The sequence below is a fragment of the Neofelis nebulosa genome, chromosome 1 (assembly GCF_028018385.1).
Source record: "Neofelis nebulosa isolate mNeoNeb1 chromosome 1, mNeoNeb1.pri, whole genome shotgun sequence".
Taxonomy (NCBI): Eukaryota; Metazoa; Chordata; class Mammalia; order Carnivora; family Felidae; genus Neofelis; species Neofelis nebulosa.
Window position 1 is genome coordinate 241,532,007 of NC_080782.1, and position 20,535 is coordinate 241,552,541.

The 20,535-nt window shown below is 47.5% G+C and overlaps 1 protein-coding gene across 1 annotated transcript in view; it reads right to left on the minus strand.

Moving 5' to 3' along the window:
- The window catches only part of FGF9 (fibroblast growth factor 9), a 33,263-nt gene extending 13,245 nt beyond the window's left edge, over nt 1-20,018 (minus strand). The window contains exons 1-2 of the mRNA XM_058722093.1: nt 19,210-20,018; nt 10,321-10,424 (exon numbers count right to left, since the gene is read on the minus strand). Of these exons, the coding sequence (XP_058578076.1) occupies nt 10,321-10,424; nt 19,210-19,486 (381 nt within the window). The 5' untranslated portion in view covers nt 19,487-20,018. The remainder of the gene's footprint in view (nt 1-10,320; nt 10,425-19,209) is intronic.
- Nucleotides 20,019-20,535: the final 517 nt, after the last annotated feature.

Here is a 20,535-nt window from a genome sequence, read left to right on the forward strand (position 1 = left end):
AATTTATTTACTTACTTATTTACTTACTTATTTACTTACTTACTTATTTATTTATTTATTTATTTATTTATTTATTTATTTATTTTTAACGTTTATTTTTGAGAGACAGAGACAGAGCACCAGTGGGGGAAGGGCAGAGAGAGAAAGAGAGACATAGAATCTGAACAGGCTCCAGGCTCTGAGCTGTCAGCACAGAGCCCGACGCAGGGCTCAAACTCACAGACTGTGCATCATGACCTGAGCCGAAGTCGGATGCTTAACCGACTGAGCCACCCAGGTGCCCCAAGACTGATGCACTCTAAAGAGAAGCAGGGGGCTGTGCAATTCAGATCCTGTCCACGACACAGGCTCCAGGCAGGAGCAGTTCAGGTTCTCTGTGGCCAACAGTCTATTCTGAACGGAGAGCTGATGGTGGAGGGGTGACACAGAGCACAGGGTGAGGGAGAGTTCCAGGCAGGTTAGGAGCAGAAGCAGCAGCGGGCGGGTGTGTCGGAGGCAGTCAGTTGGTACCTTTGCTGTCCCCGGTGTTGCTTTCTCTTGGTGGTCCCCACACTCCCCAGTTTACAAATTAACCAGATTTCCCAGGCACAGGGAGGCTCAGGACCTCAAAACCAGAGGTCAGCATTGTCAGTGCGCAAAATAGGTGAGCGAAACATCCATTGCACAGATATGCTGCTCTTTTCCAACGAATATATGAACTGCTCTGTAACAAATTCATTTTAAACTGTTCAGGAATTCGCAGAGGTTTTTGTCATAATGTATTTTTTCAATCCAAAGATACCAGTACAATTCCTATCCTGTGGGGCTCCCTAACACTTTTTATCCAAATGGGAGCCTTCTACACAAGATGGTCAGGAGCCACTCTGATCTGTATATCAGTCCTTCTAATCTTAAATACCTCTTTATAATTTGGATGCTTAGGAGCCTGGGTCCACGGGTCTTAGAAAGAAAGAAAGAAAGAAAGAAAGAAAGAAAGAAAGAAAGAAAGAAAGAAAGAAAGAAAGAAAGAAAGAAAGAAAGAAAAAGAAAGGGAGAGAGAGAGAGAGAAAGGAAGGAAGGAAGGAAGGAAGGAAGGAAGGAAGGAAGGAAGAAGGAAAGAAAGAGAAAGGAAGGAAGGAAGGAAGGAAGGAAGGAAGGAAGGAAGGAAGGAAAAAAGAAAGGAAGGAAGAGAAAGAAAGAAAGAAAGAAAGAAAGAAAGAAAGAAAGAAAGAAAGAAAGAAAGAAAGAAAGAAAGAAAAAGGAAGGAAGGAAGGAAGGAAGGAAGGAAGGAAGGAAGGAAGAGAAAGGAAGGAAGGAAGGGAGGAAGGAAGGAAGGAAAGAAGGAAGGAAGGAAGGAAGGAAGGAAGGAAGGAAGAAAGAAAGAAAGAAAGAAAGAAAGAAAGAGAAAGAAAGGGAGAGAGAGAGAGAGAAAGGAAGGAAGGAAGGAAGGAAGGAAGGAAGGAAGGAAGGAAGGAAGGAAGAAGGAAAGAAAGAGAAAGGAAGGAAGGAAGGAAGGAAGGAAGGAAGGAAAAAAGAAAAAAAGAAAGGAAGGAAGAGAAAGAAAGAAAGAAAGAAAGAAAGAAAGAAAGAAAGAAAGAAAGAAAGAAAGAAAAAGGAAGGAAGGAAGGAAGGAAGGAAGGAAGGAAGGAAGAGAAAGGAAGGAAGGAAGGGAGGAAGGAAGGAAGGAAAGAAGGAAGGAAGGAAGGAAGGAAGGAAGGAAGGAAGGAAGGAAGAAAGAAAGAAAGAAAGAAAGAAAGAGAAAGAAAGAAAGAAAGAAAGAAAGAAAGAAAGAAAGAAAGAAAGAAAGAAAAAGGAAGGAAGGAAGGAAGGAAGGAAGGAAGGAAGGAAGGAAGGAAGGAAGAGAAAGGAAGGAAGGAAGGGAGGAAGGAAGGAAGGAAAGAAGGAAGGAAGGAAGGAAGGAAGGAAGGAAGGAAGGAAGGAAGGAAGGAAGAAAGAAAGAAAGAGAAAGAAAGAAAGAAAGAAAGAAAGAAAGAAAGAAAGAAGAAGAAAGAAAGAAAGAAAGAAAGAAAGAAAGAAAGAAAGAAAGAAAGAAAGAAAGAAAGAAAGAAAGAAAGAAAGAAAGAAAAAGGAAGGGGTGATTTGGGATCCCACTGACAACACAGTCATACTTTCAACGTGTATTAAGTGTCAACCCACAAGCAAGACAGTTTTAAGTACTGGCAGTTCCATGGGAAACGAAAGTAACCAAGTCCCTGCCTCACCCTTTATGAAAGGACTTCGAAGGACGAGGAGCCAGTGGGGGCTCTACCCCAAGAAACAGCCACTCACTCTCTCAAGCTTTCCTCATCAGACTTTGCTGGCAGGCACTAGGCAGTGGGGCTTCAGAAAAGGGAGCAGTATAGAGCAGGGACAAGCAGTATAGAGCAGTAAAACCAAGGGCAGGAACACAGAGGGGACCTTATGTGAAGTCTGCACCTGTCATGAGGAGGATTCTACTGTGAGACTCCTGAGCCTGAACAAAGACCGTTCCTGAACGTGTTGCCTGGTACCCAGAGCCATCCTCCTCCAGAGAAGATGAGAGCAATCTACTAAGCTATTGGGACACCTGGGTTGCTCAGTTGACTTTGGCTTGGGCCATGATCTCGTGGTTCGTGAGTTCAAGCCCCGCGTCGGGCTCTGTGCTGACAGCTCAGAGCCCAGAACCTGCTTCAGATTCTGTGTCTGCTTCTCTCTCTGCCCCTCCCCTGCTTGTACTCTCTCTCTCTCTCTCTCTCTCTCTCTCTCTCTCAAAAAATAAATGAACATTATAAAAATTTTTTTAATCTACTGAGCTATTAATGACTAAAACCAAATCCTTTCCAAAACCTGCAACATCTCCAGACCTATGCTCTGTGACTTTGGTCATTACTGACATGGGATGTTTTAAACATGTCTCAGTAGATCAGCAAATCAGCACAGCTACTCCACTGAACAACAAACGCTGAAGTAAAATTAAATAAATAGAGACACATTTTTAAAATGATCTTCCACTAACTACTGGCCATCAGTATAGATGCTAAAGAAACAAACCAACCACAAAATAAAAACTAGGCTGCTAGAGAGAAAACATAATTGTTCCCAAATCATATCTGCAAAGGAAATACTAAAATCCTTCTCTTAATACATGGTTAATTCTGGTAAAATTATTTTTTATTCACAAAAATGGATGGCTGCTCTTATGCATAGGTATCGAACAAAGTTTATTAATTCACCTACGTTCCAATCATAATTGTCTGTCACTCTCCATGTGACCTTGAGTAAACCACTAAGCCACTAAACTCTCACTCTCTCCATCCCTAATACAAGGACAGTGTATGAACTAAATCGAATAATGCAGGATACGGTGCTCTTCTGAGGAGCCGCCCTCTTTATCCTCAGAGAATTACTCCTTGCTCCTTTGAAAACTGGCAGTGTGCACCCACAGTGAAGGCAAGGCTCTATTACCCAAAACATCTGTTTAAAACCACCTACTTCCAGAGCATACCTGCTATCAGGGAGATTATGAAACAAATGACCCTTTTCATTTCCTTTATGTGAACTACATTCCTTGGAGACCTTCTACAGGACATGCCTGAACATCTGCCATCAAAGTAAGCAGAACTGACAAACCACAGGGACAAATCGCGAAGCCTAGTGGGGCCTTGCCGTTTGGTATGGTTTCCCGTTCCATACGCACCCGAGTGTATTCGGCCTGTTCACAAGTTGCTCACAAGTGCCAATGCGGAATGCCTACTGGAGACAAGAAGGCCTCCATGAAGTCGCCTCTCGGGCCTGCCGCCGACCCTCCTTGTAGGACCTCACACCTCCTGTGATGTTTTCAAAGCTGGCGTGTGCAGACCCCTGGAGCACGAGGGCCTCATCTGCGGGACTGTGAGTTTTCTGCCAGGACGTCTTCACTTTGTCTTTTCGTGTCGTGACGAAGCAAAGGGATCGTGGGGAGGCTATTCGAGACCCTCCGGAGGACCACCTGTAAGCACACACTGCCACCCAAGGACGTATCTGTGCTAAACAGCACTACCGAGTGCTACCCCCACCATGGGGGCCAACAGGAAAAGAAAGGACAGACTGGGCACATCAGCAAAGACCAGATGACATCATGTGGCGTCCCAGTAATTGGAACAGGAAGACTCGGGGGGTGGCGGGGGGCGGCCGTCTTCCCAAGGTGCTCCAAGGTGTGCAGAGCTCCAAAGAGCACTAGGGCCACACTGACAGTGAAGCACCTCTTAGCCTACGGCAGGTGACATCTTCCATCACATCAACGCAACTGTGCCCACATGGATTTTACCGGTCTTAGAGTTTCGTGTGAACTTTCACATTAATATGCTTTGAATTGGAACTGCCAGAGAAGTATAAGAAGTTCACGGTGGTATGTATTCAAATGACATAGTAACAGTAATTGAAATCAGTACGGGGTTCTAAGGATCTGAGATACTTTATTTTTTTCCTCTTAAAGAAGCTGATATATTCCTTCCTTTGGGGACAGGTGGATCTATGGGGTCTCTCCTCCTCCACCCCACACCATGGAAACACCTGGCAAGGGACAATTTTTGACTCACGTACCTCTGGCCAGTAGAGACAACTGCTTCGACTAATGTGTTTTTTTCTTAAGTTTATGTGCGTAGGAAACATAGTCAAAAATCCATCACACCTTCTTACTACGTGGATTCATATAAACCAGGTCCCAACGTTGTCTCCGGAAACCTAACAACCAAATCTTCTGGGAAACACATGTTTCATAAGCATCTCCATCAAGATGATGGTCGGGTTCCAACGCACGGGTCTGAAGGCTGCAAGAGTCCCTCTGCCATCTACAAGGCCTGGGTCTCTCAATAAGGAAACACAGAGCTCTGTAGGTTCTCTCTGTAGGCAACTACACACAAGGTAATGCCATCGACACACAGTGCTCAAGTACAGCAAGGCTCTGCACGTGTGCAGGTCGTGACAGGCTGAGTAGTTGATTGAATCGACAAACACTGACCATATGCCAACTGCACATAACATGTACTGCTGGGCCCTCAAGAAACAGAAAGATGAGAAAGAGAATCTGACTCCTAGGAACTGAATCTAGTGGAAAAGACCAACAGGAATTAAAGTTCTGGACGGAATAAAGTAAGTGTTACAGAAGGGATACAAACCTGAAATCTGCACATCATCCTTCTGTATCACTTTCACAGATTCTATGCGCTACTTTCCTCTATCATTGCGATTTTAGTGACTGTGCTACCTTTTTTTTTTAATATTTATTTTTGAGAGAGAGAGAGAGACAGAGCATAAGCAGGGGAGAGAAAGAGAGGGGGCGGGGAAAGACACAGAATCCAAAACAGGCTCCAGGCTCCGAGGTGTCAACACAGAGCCCGATGCGGGGCTTGAACCCACAAACTGTGAGATTATGACCTGAGCCAAAGTCAGACGCTTAACTGACTGAGCCACCCGGGCATCTCTATCGTGCTACCTTTTTTAATGAAATGGTAAAGTATCTTTCATTAAATGCAAGCTTTTTTTTTTTTTTTTTTAAGATTTTTATTTTTAAGTAACTGCACCCAACATGGGGCTCAAACTCACAACCCCAAGATCAAGAGTCTTCACATGCTCCTCTGACTGAGCCAGCCAGGCACCCCTAAATGCAAACTTCTTGAAAGAGATTAATTTTTTCCATGGCATTCTTTTTTAAAGAGATATTTATTATAGTCAATTTTTCTTAATGATTAAAGAATCTTGATAATACTCAGATAAGTTAGATTAAGACTCTAAAAGTAACTATCTGAGCCTTACTTCTAGTCTCTTTGATAAGAACAAAAGTGACAAATGTAATACTCTAATACCATAATCCTCTGGCCAAGCAAGTATGCGTGCACGTGTGTGCATGTGTGCGTGTGTGTGTGTGTGTGTGTGCGATCCGACACCTTCTCTATGACTCAGGCAGATACCTTAATCTTTACATTTGAAAGCTCATGTGCCTTAACTTGTCTGCTCTTCCTTTTCTGAGACTCCTATTCATGCCTCAAGATCCAGTTTCAATGTTATCACCCAATTTCCCTGAGCAGTTATTATGCACTCTTTCGGACCCCCCCCCCCCCCCCGCAAGATATTTGTGTGTTTTTCTAATATGGTACATTTCACACAGCACTGAATGATTATAAGTACCTTTCTCCTACCAGAGTCTGAGCTCTTTGCTGCGCTGTTATGCATTTAGCATAGAATTAGCTGTACTGCGCATAAAAGTGTTTGTAAATGAATGAGCAAACAAAGGATTGACACATGGGTGAATTAACCCATGAATGCCAGAGTCAGACCCCAACCCAGAGTCGGAATTATTCAGGTCAGGTTGTCCTTAAATCATATCGTGATGCACACTACCAATATCCTTTCTCCTACTGCCACGTTCTACGAGGATAGCAGAATCCTATGCATTTTTCTAAAGAACTATGACTCGGTTCACCTCTGGCCTTTGAGATACATTCCCAACATAAACTTGAAAACAAAAGAATTACATAGATGAAAAGAGACAAGTTACCCGAAAACACATTTTAAATTAATTTTTGCTGCATCTACACATTCATGTACTTTTCGTGAGGGGAAGTCTGCTATCTCCCCACATCTCCTCTTAGCCTTCTTTCATAGTAACATACAACCTCATTCAGGCAAAAAGTCTTTAAACTACAATTTGTACTGTACCCTTGACCCCATCAACCGCCCCCCGGCCCGGTGGAAAATCTGCGTGCAACTGCACTACTGATCGCCAACTGTTGACTAGAAGCCTTACCTGCAACATAAGCAATTAACACACATTTTGGATACTAGATCCTTACAATAAAGTCAGCTAGTGAAAAGACAATGCGAAGAAAATGGTAAGGAGGAGAAAATACATTTACAGTACTCTATTGTATTTATTAAACAAATAAATAAGTAATTAAACAAATAAAACCTGCCTATCAGAGGACCCGCACAGTTCAGACATGTGTTGTTCAAGGGTCAACTGTATTTAATAACAGAATCATTGCCAGTTTCCCTTCTTTCCTTCTCCCAGTCTCATCACAGTGAAATGTGATGTTTTGGTCACTCCCGGTTTCCACTGCCACACCAGATATGGTAACCACAACCCCGATGGAAAACGTAATTCCCGGCCACGGAGGAGCCCTGATCTAATTTCCATTCCCCTCTCCTGCCTCAGGTACCGACCAAAGGGAAAACCATCTGGCTTCCCAGAAAGCTTTCTTCCCAGCTCTAGAGACAAAAAGACCTCGCGGCACACACACTTTGTGTATGCAGAGAACATCACGCGTTAGGCAGATAAGACCCAAGAGTGAATCCCAACAAATCCAAACCACACATTCTTGAGATCCAGAGTAGGAAAAGACACTCCAGATAGCCAAGCCAAGCTGTTCGCTTCATAGGTGAGGAGAACAAGGGCCCCTGCAAGTGGCAGGGACAGAATGAAAGCCCAAGTCTTCTGACTCCGACTGCCCCGCTCTTACCACCATACTGTCTTTTCCCAGCCTCAGCCATATCCGCCTTGGGCGGGACCCGCCAGGGACGACATATCACAGTCCAACTTAGTGTGGGAATGGGAAGATGGGGGTCTCCCTTCCAGCAGAGTCCTAAGTACACCTGACCACGGGGGCAGAGGCACAGCGAGGGCCACACCCCTCTGTTTAACGAAGCAGCAAAATAAATCACAACACTTCGTTCTTTTCAGCCCAACAAGTGTTTGTCGAGCACCTTCCTACCGCGTGCAGGCGCAGGCCAAGTGGAACCCTGAATGCTGTGCCAAAGAACGCAGGCATTCACCTTCAAAGGTAAGCATCTGATCTACGTGGACAGCTGACATTCATTTGCGAGTTCCGAAGGGCAATGCTCCCAGGAGTGTGGAGAATGGATTGGAGAGGGGAGAAGCTTGGTGTGCAGAAGCCTCTGGAGACCGCTCTCCAGAAGGGAAACCACAGTATGCAAAAGCGTTCCCTTCCATACTTTCCCCTGAGCAGTTCCCAAGCCTGCAGGCACTCCGTACACGAGAAACTGGGCATTCCCCAAGCACGGGGCGGTGGGGGGAGAGGAGGCCTTTTCTCGGACCCTCCCCTTCTAGCTGGGGTTCCACGACCGGGGTTGTCGGCCAGCTGTGTGGCTTTGTGGCCACATGGCAGCGGAGGTGGGACGTCTACTCCCAGCCACACACTCGGTGGGCTTCCCAGAAAACATGCCAAGAGGGGGTTCTCCAACTTTCTGCCGCCTGGCCACCGTTTCGGAGAGTCCTGTCACCGATAATGACCGGGCCTACCTTCGGGGTACATTCTAGAGCCCGCATTCTGTCCGCAGCCTGTGCTGCTGACGGGGCCTACAGAGGCAGGCAGCTGGAGGAGGGGAGAGACAAGCAAGAAGCCACCGAAAGAATCCAGACGGGGAGATGAGGCTCGGCTGGTCCACACACACAGAGGCCACTGTGCTGGACACAAAGTTCCACTGCTCTCCTTGTCAACCACGAAACTGCAGGGGCGTGCACGGTGGTCCATGGAGAGGGGAACAAACGTGGCCTCTATTTGAGTTTAGTCATTTGTCACAACCTTTACAAATGTTTACCTTAATACGGGTTTTGTAAAATATAGCAATCTATATGAACTATATTTTATATAGAGAGTCCTTAAATAATTTAACATACACTGTTGAGACCCAGACTCGAAAAAAATTGTTTGGGTGGTGATATGTGATCAAAAATGCCTAGAGACCATGGTGATAAACCACAGTCCCTCCACCCACTAGATGTCAGACTGTGCCCTCCACACAAGAAGCGTTTTATTGAGTTCAACTGTGACCGACCTAATTAAATCCACACGATATACCTAAAAGTGGAAAAAAAAAAAAAAAATTGAGGGGGTGACAAAGGAGAACATCATTTTATGTTTTAAAAGTTTAAAAGCTTCCTTATACCTTGTATCTTTGCACTTAAAAGTGCTGGCAAAGATAACTTAGGCAGTAAATAACTTGATCTAAAACACGAACGGTGTTTCAAAAGCTCAACCCAATCCTATGCTTAAAAAGAGACTTTAAAATCATCTATTTTCTCAAGGACACACTTCTTTTTAAAAGACTTAAACATCTAGCAAAATCAACCGATCTAGATTCAAATTTCACCAAGGCAGAAAAACCAATGTCACATCATTGAAAATGGTGTGTGCTGTATTCAAATGACGCAGGACACTTATTGTCATCTGGGGATTTTGCGTCTGAAAGCATTCCAACCCCTGCATGTGTATGTGTGAGTACACACATATATTTTCTAATATGTGGACAAGAAAGGGGTATATCTAGACAAGGTTTCTCTCCATTATGTATAAAAATGCCCTTCATTTCTGCCTCCCATTCTCAGTTTAATTTTCAACTTTTTGTGGATCTAATCGAACTTCTCCTATTGCCGATAACGTGGATTAAATTCTCATTTGGCCACCGATAATGGCAAGGAAAAACTAAAGGCTGGTTTCACTACAAGCGTTTTTTTGTCGAAAATTCAAGTTGGTGTGTAGTAACGAATAATCTATTATTCATACTCATACATTTAGCAAAAAAAAAAGATGCATTAAGTTCCTACTGTAAAGCATGCACTGTGTTTTAGAAACTGCTAGTGCAAGTAAAGAGATAACAAAGATGTAAAGTCAGTCCCCTTCGCTCAAAGCAGAAGCAAGGACTTTGTCTCAGTCACTGCCATCCCAGAGTGCCTAGAATACCACCTGGCACCTGCTAGGATACAATAAATACTTCTTCAGTGCCTCCTTCCGGGAGCTTACAACCCGATGGGAAGTGAGATGGGAAGTGAGACCAGAAAAAAAAAAAAGAAAGAAACTTATGATACTTGCAAATAATTATAATATTTTTATATTCTTATTCACGTACAAGAATATCTGGCAATAATTTCCATCCCTCTCTTCCCTCTACATAATGAGAGTCTTATGGAGCTCAGAGAAAGGGTTTATACTCACTGCATGGCTGTCTGTTTCTAGTTTTAATGACACCGCTTTGCAAAGCTTAGGAGAAGATAATTTCAATTCATTTCAAAAATAACTCCCATTCAATACAAGAAGATGGGATTTTTCACACTTGTGAATTTTTTATTTACTTGACAATGAAAATGGTTTGGCATATAAATAAAGCATTTTCTTAGAAACTTGGGTCTGGTGAAGGTCCAGGGCTGATATCTATAAATACAAACAGAATGGTTTTTCTCAAAAAGCAAGAACTTACGCTCTCCTTCCAAAGAGACTCAGCCTCATTTCTAGATATGTATCATCTACAGAAAATGCAGTTCCAATCAAATAAAGCATGAAGATCGCCAAAGTCTCTCCCAGTACTTACTGATCCATACAGCTCCCCCTTCTCGTTCATCCCGAGGTAGAGTCCACTGTCCACGCCTCGAATGCTGACCAGGCCCACTGCTATACTGATAAATTCCAGAATGCCTAAGAGACAAATGGCAGAAGGCAGAAGACAGGTCAGAGCACAGAGCAATTCCTTAGTCTCAGCATCCCTAAGACTTTTTGAGAGGACACTGAGCCCAACTCCCAACTTGGATAATCTCACACTTATTGAAGAAGTGTCTTCTCTTGGGGCTCCTGGGTGGCTCGGTCAGTTAGGCGTCCGACTTCAGCTCAGGTCATGATCTCGCGGTTAGTGGGTTCGAGCCCTGCGTCGGGCTCTGTGCTGATGGCTCAGAGCCTGGAGTCTGCTTCGGATTCTGTGTCTCCCTCTCTCTCTCTGTCCCTCCCCCGCTTGTAATTTCTCTCTCTCTCTCTCTCAAAATAAACATTTAAAAAAAAAAATTTAAGTGTCTTCTCTTAAAACCACTGCCTAAGAAAACTGATTTTTCAACTAAATTCCATCTTACAAAAATGATATACAAGTACTCACTAACATGACACATAACAACAAAAAATCTTTTTAAAGCTAGTGTTTACAGATACCCTAAGAAGTGATATGACAGATAAATCAAAATACATCTTCAAATTAACCTTAGAAGAGTCTACTTTAAGAGAAAAACAACTTACTTCTACTTCATAAATACGAAATTAAGTATTTGTGTATGGGCAGGTATTGGAAAATATTCTATTCAGAGACTGATCTTATGTCCCTTAAAATAAGAGTATGAGGTGCTAACCAAAGACCTGATTGGTTTATATAGAATATTATTCACCTTTTTATTGTATAACTTTATTGAGCTCCACCTGGAAAATTAAAATAGCCTACATACATCCCAAATATTTCTGCTTAGTGCTCGCTTCGGCAGCACATATACAAATATTTCTGCTTAAACGAAGTACTGATTTTTGCTGTACTTATTCAAGCCTCAAAGAACTAGTTAAACAATTAAGATAACATAATATTCTGAGGGGAAAATGCTAACATCAAAAATGCTCTTGAATGAAAATGGGTATGAAGGACTATATCCCCAAATCAAACCAACATCATGATCTTTTTCCCCCCATCTTTCCCCGTGCTTACCTCACTAAGAATAACAACACCTAAGCTGGGCATCCATCCAGAATTTTATGGCCATACAACAGCAACTTTAATTTCTCTAACTATATTGTTGTTTTAAGATGATTACCCAACTGTATATCTGGCACAATGCTAGTATTTCTTGTGCTTAGCCATTCACTCAATTTTGTTATAAAAGGATATCCTCTGTGTAGACCTTGAGTTAACACGTACCAAATATTGAATTCTTGTTTTAAAAATATCTTCAAATATTGAAAAATTCACTTACAGTTGAGAGTTTAGCAAAACACTAAGGATAACAGTGTGCTATAGTCAGTCTCCTGTGACTAATAAAAAAGCACTTATGTGGATTTTGAAACAATTAATTCTGCAACTCTCACAAAATAGACCGTGCTGCAAAATCCAAAGAAGACGTGTGCTACATAAATCTCATAAAGCAAAGGGTTCCAAGGTGATACAACAAAGAAGGGAGATTTCTTATAAAGGGGGAGTCTTAATTCTTTTATAAGCACAAAATGTAACCAATATCGTGTGTCTGCATTTTATAGAATATCTATCTGAAGATGCAAAACTATTTATTTTCATAAAATGTGAAGCAGTGCATGGAAAAAGATATAAAGAGAAATTACAAATTACACTTCGGATCTGATCATCTCAGACTCTACGTCGGAAGGTGCGTCCAAAGAAGCTAGTGTACGACGAGCCTTCCCCACCTCACAGAGCAAACGGAAAGGTCAGTAAGGAAATACTTCCAGGAGATTCCCTTCGCACGAGATGCACTCCCTGATTGACGCAATTCTTTCCTTTCATTGTACTATTTCCAATTCTTATGATTAAAAACTCATCTCAGCTATGGCATTTTACTACTATTGGGAGTCACGTGCATAACCTCTTCTTAGCTACCTGAAAACAACCACAATATAGGTCACAGTGATCCCGAAATGAGTATAAGGAATTTGCCAGTGTCCAATTTTAATCATAAAACGAAAGACAGGAAGCATTTTGCCCCCGTTGGGGTCTGATCAATTTACTACGCCCTATCAATGGGGAAGGCTTTAATCCCAAGACTAAAAGACACTCGCATCTTCTCACAGGGTATGTGAGGATCTCTGTGTTTTCCCTAAACATGAGGCAGCTCTGGGAACGAGTCATGAATATTCATCATCGTTGCCCGTCAGGCCCAAAAGCAACAGGGTGGGTGGGTGTGATCTTACAAAACCGTTCCACTAGCTTGCCTGCAGAACATCGAGAACACTCTCGATACCGAAAACGACGACAATCAAGATAGCTTGGATACTGGAGCATTTAGTCAGTGCCAGCGGTGCCTTCCACTCAGTGCTCACAACAACCCAAGGCATTACAACGTTTTAATCTTCAGCTCACAAATGGGGACACGGAGGCGTTAGGATGTTAAATAATTTGCCCCCGCGCCATCGGACACCGAAGCCCATATGCTTGTTGGTTATGCACATCTTACCACTGTTTTTACCTTTTTTTTTTTTTTTTCATGTATCCGTGATTTCTGTACCATATTGATAGAGTCATTCCCTTACCGGTGACTAGAAGTCGTTACCTAGATGAGACTCCACCACAGTGGGCATCTCCTATGTATGTAGACTATTTACCCAAAGTGTTCACGTGCGCAAAGTTCAAGTCTGTTAGAGGCCTTACGGACTGAAATTATTATATATTCTGGAAATGAAAGTATTGAGATATCTACCTTGTTTCTTTTTCTGGCATCAACAAGATAGCTGTAATTCATTTATACTGACTTATCCAATCAACCAACTATTATTGAGTGACTATCGTAAGCCAAGAACTGTGCCGTGTATTGAATATATAAAGATAAATAAGCCATGGCTAGGCCTATATCCTCAAAGAGCTTACCATCTAGTGGAAGGAGAGACAAATGAGTAGATAAATACAACAATGTGGGAAAGGCAGTGAGAAGAAGACGTTTAGGGTGTGGTCGGTGTCCAACGAAGAGTAGCTCACTCAGGTTTGGGAAGGGAAGTCAGAGAGGGCCTCCAGAAAGAAATGATTCCTGAGACAAGTTTCCGAGGCGGCTCTCGAGGTGAGAAGAAACTACCTATGTAGTTACCCCAGGTGGAAAGGATTTGATCATCTCAAACCACCATCCTTGAAAAATAGACACCTCAAAAGAAAGGCACGGCTTTTTATGAGGTCATCTCAATGATCCAAGGGCAAGCAGAAGAGCAGAACACCTGAATGCCTGAGTCACAGCATCCCCCTCCCCCCCCACCAAGAGCACCAATAGCATAAGGTCAGAAAGACCTGGCAACGGGGCAACAAGATCCCCTCCACCCACATTGGAATCCTTATCATTCCTGGAACCATCTTGTCCACAGTGAACTCCATAACCTCCACCGAGTCAACTAATGTCTCTCTGGGCCTGAGCCAAGCCAGGGCTTCCAACCATTCTCACTTGAGGGCGGCCCCCACCCCTGTTTTCGCATGAGCGTCCGGCATAGAGGGGTGCTGGATCAATACGACCCAGGAGAAGGCTTCCGTGTAGAAACCCTTAAACGTTTAATGAGCAAAAGGAGAGGGAGGGCAAGAAGGGAAAAGCCAGGAAGAGGAGAAAGAAAACAGGAAGCGAGAGAGGGGGAGGGAACGGTGGGATTGTTGCCGAACACCTAAATGTACGCCCTCACACGTGGGCCGCAGGGGGCTGTCCCTTCTCTTAGGCAGGCACAACCAAGGCATCCTCAACTCAGAAGGGCCCCAGTAATGGGCGGCGGTGGAGTGACACGGGAAGCACAGGGTCAGTGGCTGGTAGCATCTGACCGTTATTCTCCTTCACAGCAGCCAACAGTTCCTTTGAGGATGTGCTCACTGGGCCCAAGGGGGTCTCATGGGCTCTGAGGTAATCTCTGGTCCACAGGAGGCTGGGACAGCTCCCGAGACCACTTTAGGAAAATGGCCACACCAGACCTTTGCTCCAGACTTACTAGATATTAGTGGTCAGCCCAGAGCTCTGTTCAAATGGGCCACGAACCCAAAGCTGGCCCGGCTCCCAAAAGCCCGTCTGTATCGGGCCTCGTGTCCAAGGCCATAATAAGGCCAGCCATGGCAAGTGGAAGGGCGGGCACATGTTCCACTGTGGCCCGTGTTAAACAACCCTCTGGGCTAAAAGCCCCCAACACTTAACAGAGCTGCATTCTTTAGAGGACAAGAATGTATGTGGACTGTGGAGAGAGGCAAGACAGGAGGCTTTCGAAAATAGATTAGCACCCCTCCCTACGGAGCTCCCTCCTCACCCAGAGAATCCCACACCCGGGCTGCCAAATCAATCATCTCCAAGCCTGGGACGGAGTAAAGCTGAGTCTGTAGCAATCTGAGCAGATCTCAGAGTTTCCTTAGGAAATGACGAAGTGGGAGTTACAACTCCCAGTTTTTCAAGAATCTGAACCAATCCGGAAAATAACACCTTAAACAGGCAGTCTTTCTTAGAGCAGCCCCAGGTCGGATGCTCATCTGGAGGGCTGATGAAGTCTGGCTTTTTCGAGCCAACACTCCAGCCCAAAGGGCACAGCAGCAGAGAAGCACGCCATCTTTCCACGAAGTCAGGGGGTCGGTCCACTCAGGCTTCCTTGTGCCAAATCAAATAGCGGAAAAGGACCAGCGCTCACTTTTTTATTATTCTGCATTACCTTTTCCTCAATCGATTTTCTGCTCACTTTTTTTCCCCGTCTAGCAAGTGCTTTAAAGACAAAAACTATGCATGAAGTGAAACATCCCGCCCCCCCGCCCCCCGGAGCCTATTACCCAGAGAGATGCAATACCTTGTGCCAGTTCTCCTGGCTCAGCCTTATCTGCATACCACCACCACCTCCCCCCCCCCCCCCCCGAGGAAAACACAAAGGGCTTTCTCAAGGTCCCACCTAAGTTGTCACTGCCGCAGCTCCCGCTGGGACGACGGTAAGATGCCCCCGCCCCCACGTCCCCTGCACTGCTGCTGTGTCACCACGAAGCCTGCCAGCAGCTGCAGTCACCTGCGGCTGCATGGGGGGTGGCAAAAATCATTCCTCCGGCACGTCTCCTGCCGCCAGCTCATTGCACGCAGAAATGCACCTTATATTTTTCCTGGAAGTGTAAACCACCCCCACCCCCTACCTACAGCTACTCCTTTCTAAAGAATCGGGACAGAAACCGAGGGTCTTGAGGACTGAGTCCCCTGCAGGGAGCTGGGGCGAGGAGAGGGAGGCAGCGGACCGGGAAGGGAGGAGGCCGGCCAGGGCGGCTGCGGCGGGGAGCGAGCGGGAGCGCCAGGTGTGGCGGGCCGCTGCAGCCCCTCCGCCCCCTCCCCGGGCCGCGCGCTCCCCCGCCCTGCCCGCAGGGTCCTAGCGCCGCGGAGCCCGGCCCTGCTTCCGGGCGGGGCTGGGAAGGCAAGGGTAGGAGGCTCCCGGCACTGGCTCGGCGCTGCAGAGGTTGCTAATATTGGGACCTGCCGCAGCGGTAGCGGCGGGAGACCGCGGCACTGCTGTCACCCCGGGGGCCGCTTCTCCCGGCAAGCGGATGAAAGACTTAAATAACCCTCCTGCCTCACCCTCCTTCCCCACCCCCACTGCGCACAGCCACCCACTCGGCTCCATCCAAACGGGGGTGAGTGGCACAGCGGAGCGCCGGGCGCGCCCTTCCCCCCGCGGCCGGCTCCCGGCCGACCCTCGAGCTCGCAGATCCGAGCCCCTTCTCCCCCCGCCCCCCAACGCGGGCCGGGGCTGACCTCCCCTCCTCTCCTCCTCCCCGCACTGCCCCTACCAACCCGGCCAACAGTGCCAAGCGAGTCTAAGGAGTAGAGATGTCACTTCCTTGGCGACACCTTTCTCCAACCTCCAGGATTGGGGGGTGGGGTGGGGGTGGGGGTGGGGGGTGACGACTTCCACTTATTTTTTGTTCTATGGTCTCTATTCAGCTGCTGTAGCAGCGGTCCTCGTCCGATGACCCCAGAACTCGCTTTTGGGGTTCTCTCCACCCCCGCGGTCCCCACGATTCAACCCTTGCATCCTCACTCTCCCCGGTGGCAGTTACTAGATTTCTAATGACTCACTCGACTGCGTTTAGCAAACGTCCTACCCTAAAGGTGACTGCATTAAAAAAAATAATAATAATAAAAAAATAAAATAAAATAAAAAGGCTGGGGTGGGTGGGACGTGGAGGAACCCCAAATGGAACAGCCCATAATCTGTCCACGCCGGGGCCCAGTCGGGCTGCGCCGGGGTTCCAAGGCGCTCTCGCCAAGGCAGGACTCGGCTAATTCACACAATGAAGCTACCCTCGCTCCGCATTGGTGCCCCGCCGCGCTCCCCCGGGCCCGGAGGCCAGGGCCCAAGCCGGGGCGCCGAGACGCAGGCCCGCGGGCCGCGAGCTCCGCTCCCGGAACGCCGTTAACAATAGCTCACCGCCCCCTCCACCCGCCTCCGCGGCCCTTTGTCCCCCCCCCCCCCCACCCCTTCCCCTGCGGCTCCGGCCGGCAGGGCCGGGGTCCTCGACCCACCTCCCAGGCACCGCTGAGCCATCGATTCTCCGAGACCCGGCTGCGTGCTTCAGATGAGGGAGATGGGTCCGAGACGGCACGGGGGAGGCCAGGGGTACGACCTCCAGCCTGATCTCAGTCCCCGCCACCAGCTCTCCCGCCGCGGTGCGCGCCTCCGGCGGTTCCCACACCGCGAACACCCGCGCTGCCCGGGGCGGCGGCTGTCAGCCTCGCTGGACCCACACTCACACACAAAGAGAAAGCGAAGGCACTAAACTTGGGACAAAAAAAATCTCATTCCCTAAACACTACCAGAAGCGTGTCGGCCCCTGCCCGTCGCCCCCGGACGCAAGGAGTCCCTGCAGCACCGAAGGGCGCACTCCAGCCCGGTAGAAAGGGGGACGGAAACGGAGCGTGTTTAGGACCGCGCGGAGCTGGCCGGGCGGCCGCCGAGAGCGCCGGGGGGCCCGGGCTGCCGACTCGGCACCTGCCGGCCGGGAGCGCGGGAGGACCGGGGCTCCAGCCGCCCGGCGCACCTAGGCCGCCCGCCCACGCCGCCGGCCAACCCCCGGCGCGGTGCAGACGTCCAGCGGGGGGCCGCTGCGGCCGGGCGCACATTCGCTCCCCCACCCACGGTCGCCCACCGTGGCCTGTTGTTCGGGTACCGAGCGCTAGGCACGGTAGCAGCCCTTAAAGTGGCCAGACAGAACAGCACTTTTAATAAAGTTTAGTCCACGCTTTGCAACAACCAGGGCTGCGTTCACTTCGGGGGGCGGGGGGGGGGGGGGGAGGGGCAGTTACATTTCAACTGAATAAATTGCAAAGCAAAGACCTACAGCTTTGCCTTTTCCTTTCCTTTTTTTAAGCAGAGAGGGAAGACTGCCAGAAATATTTACACTAGTAGGTTCAGCTTGGGGCTTAGGCTTGGCGGTGAGCAAAAGGAGAAAATCCTGGGCCTCGTGGATCTGGGACCATCCCCATCCCAGGGCTGAGTCGTCCTCACCTTCTGGCATCCTCTACAGCCCCACGAATCTAAACAGATAGTTTAGGCTGCGTTCAACATCTGGCATTAAAGCATGAGAAAGAAAAATCACCACAGGACTTTGTTTTTTACGACCTAGTTTAAGTGTTGTCAGGTGGGTTCACTGAGAAGTTAACTCCTTCCAACAGTCTGGTTGCCCAACTGGAGCTTGCTTGCTTTTTAGTGAGTAAGGAAAACACCCGAGAGTCTCCCCATCGGTATTGTGCTCGCTGACACTGTGCGGCTGGGCTCAGGGTGGCCCCGCAGGCACGTGCGTGCAGGCATTAAAGGGAGCAGAGTCACCAGCACCCGGGTCTGCAGCCCTCAGTGCTGAGTCACAAGTACCCTCCTTGGGAAATGAAATCCTCGGAATGTCCTTTAAAATTAGCTCGCAGCTTTTGCACACGCGCGCGCGCGCGCGCGCACACACACACACACACACACACACCAGGGAACCACCCAGGAAAGCCACACAGGGCTGCACACTGTACAAATACAGAGCATAGGTAATAACTTGATAGCTGTAAAGACAAACGCCCCCGGTGAGCGTTCGACCCCTTCCCGAGTCATTTTCCCCCAGCGCTCTGCCTCTGCTGCTCTCGGAGTCTAAAATATGACTTTAGTCCTCCCAGCAGAACAATCAGTCAGCAACCTTCGCCTACGGGGTTTTCAGACCCTCGCGGTGGGAATAAACAATACGCTTAATTTACAATTCAAGCAGTGTACTTATTAGAAGAAAAAGAGGGGGAGCAAAAACTTCATTGGGGCACAAGATAATAACCACTGCCTTCGGCAAAATGCATTTTCAAGTTCTCAGTAGTTAATGATTAAAGCTTTAAACTCGCGGAATCAGTCCATTCAAAAGAAACTTCCTAAACCCGATCTTCCCGTGTATCTGATGCAAAAGAACTAGAGACTTGTGTTATATTTATAAATCATGCCCTCCTTTCAAAAAAAAAAAGTGGGGGGGCCTTTCAATGTAGAGTTGCATCAGTGCCAGCAGCGGATCTGCAATTCCGGAGGCTTTTTTTTTTTCTTTTCTTTCTTTCTTTCTTTCTCTTTTTTCTTTTCTTTTCTTTTCTTTCTTTTTTTTTTTTAAGCTGGCAAGACAGAAACAGAAGCAGAGGGAGAGACCCCCTTCCTGCATACCCCCGCCCGGCCACCACCTTCTTGGTAGTTATAACCCGAACATGGCATCGCGCGGACATTAAAGGGTTAATGGTATACCTACCAAATCGGCTGTGGTCTTTCCTGGTTCCCTGGATAGTACCATTGGGGAAGATTTCTAAGTGAAATCCAGTCCTGCAGTATAGCTGCCTCCGCCTGAGAATCCCCTTTAAATGATCCAGGTCCGTGACCGCGGGTCCCCTGGGAAGCCCCCCTGCTTCGGACTGACCCAGGTGGTCACTTAACAAAACCGGACTGTCCACCGGCAACACGGGCACATTCCCAAATGGTACCGCATCCTGCACACCGAAATAGTTCCCAACTTCACCTAAGGGAGCCATCAGAGGACTCGGCTTTTGGAGCACAGCAATAAACAATAATGACGGTATGAACCCAGAAGATATTAGGCGAGGTATATCCAACTCCCCTCCCTTACTGCAGTTGCGGAGAGAGAAAAAAAAAAAAAAAGGTTCTTTTCTTCAATCCATTAAATGCATAAATAAAAGTAATCTGCTGTTTCACTGGCACAGGTTCAAGGTCAAACCACTGATAGTCTAAGAAACCACCACTTTATACTCACACACTGACATATTGATAAACATATCTATGTATCTCTATGGATAGATCCCCAGCTCTTAGCAGGCAGGAAGGTCTTCATCCCATCCGACCGTAATAAGGAAAAAAAATCCGTAGTTTCTCCATTTGGTTTGAGATCGGAATGACCATAGCAACTTAAATGCCTAGGCGTTATTATAAGGATTTTTAAGATGCACGGGCTACGTCAGAATTTACGGATCCCGACTCCAGGAAGGCATGCGCTGTTTTTACTCTAACCGACTCTGCAGACATCAGCATGAATCCTTCAAGGGGAAAAAAAAAAAAAATCTCACGTTGGCGGCGGCGACAAAATCTCCCCTCCCGGTCCCCCCTCTAAAAAAAAAAAAAAAAATTATTGTTATTTAAAAAAACAAAAAGCAGAAAAAAACTTTAGGCGTCCAAAGCTAGTATCCAGAATTCTCCAGAGGCTCGGCAGATGTCCATTGGCTTAGAACGGGTGGCGAGCGGCGAGCGAGCGGAGCCGCGACCGGGAGCTCGCGTGCCGCCCTGGCTGCCGCGAACAGGTGTTGCCGCGCCGGCTCGCGGAGCGTTGTAGCCGGGCGGAGCGCTCCTCCTGCGCAGCCCCCGCCGGCGCGCAGAGTGGCGCAGGCAGCGGCATTGGGCTGGGTTTAAGGTAGCGCCGCGGCCGCCCGGGCTCCCCGCGGTCCTAGCGCCCGCCCGCACGGCCCGCGCGGCTCTGCCGCAGGCCCGGCGCAGCGTGCCAGAGCGCGGGACTTCCCGGGAGACGGCCGAGCAGCCCTCGCCGTACAAAGGAGGATGCACCGAGGGAGGC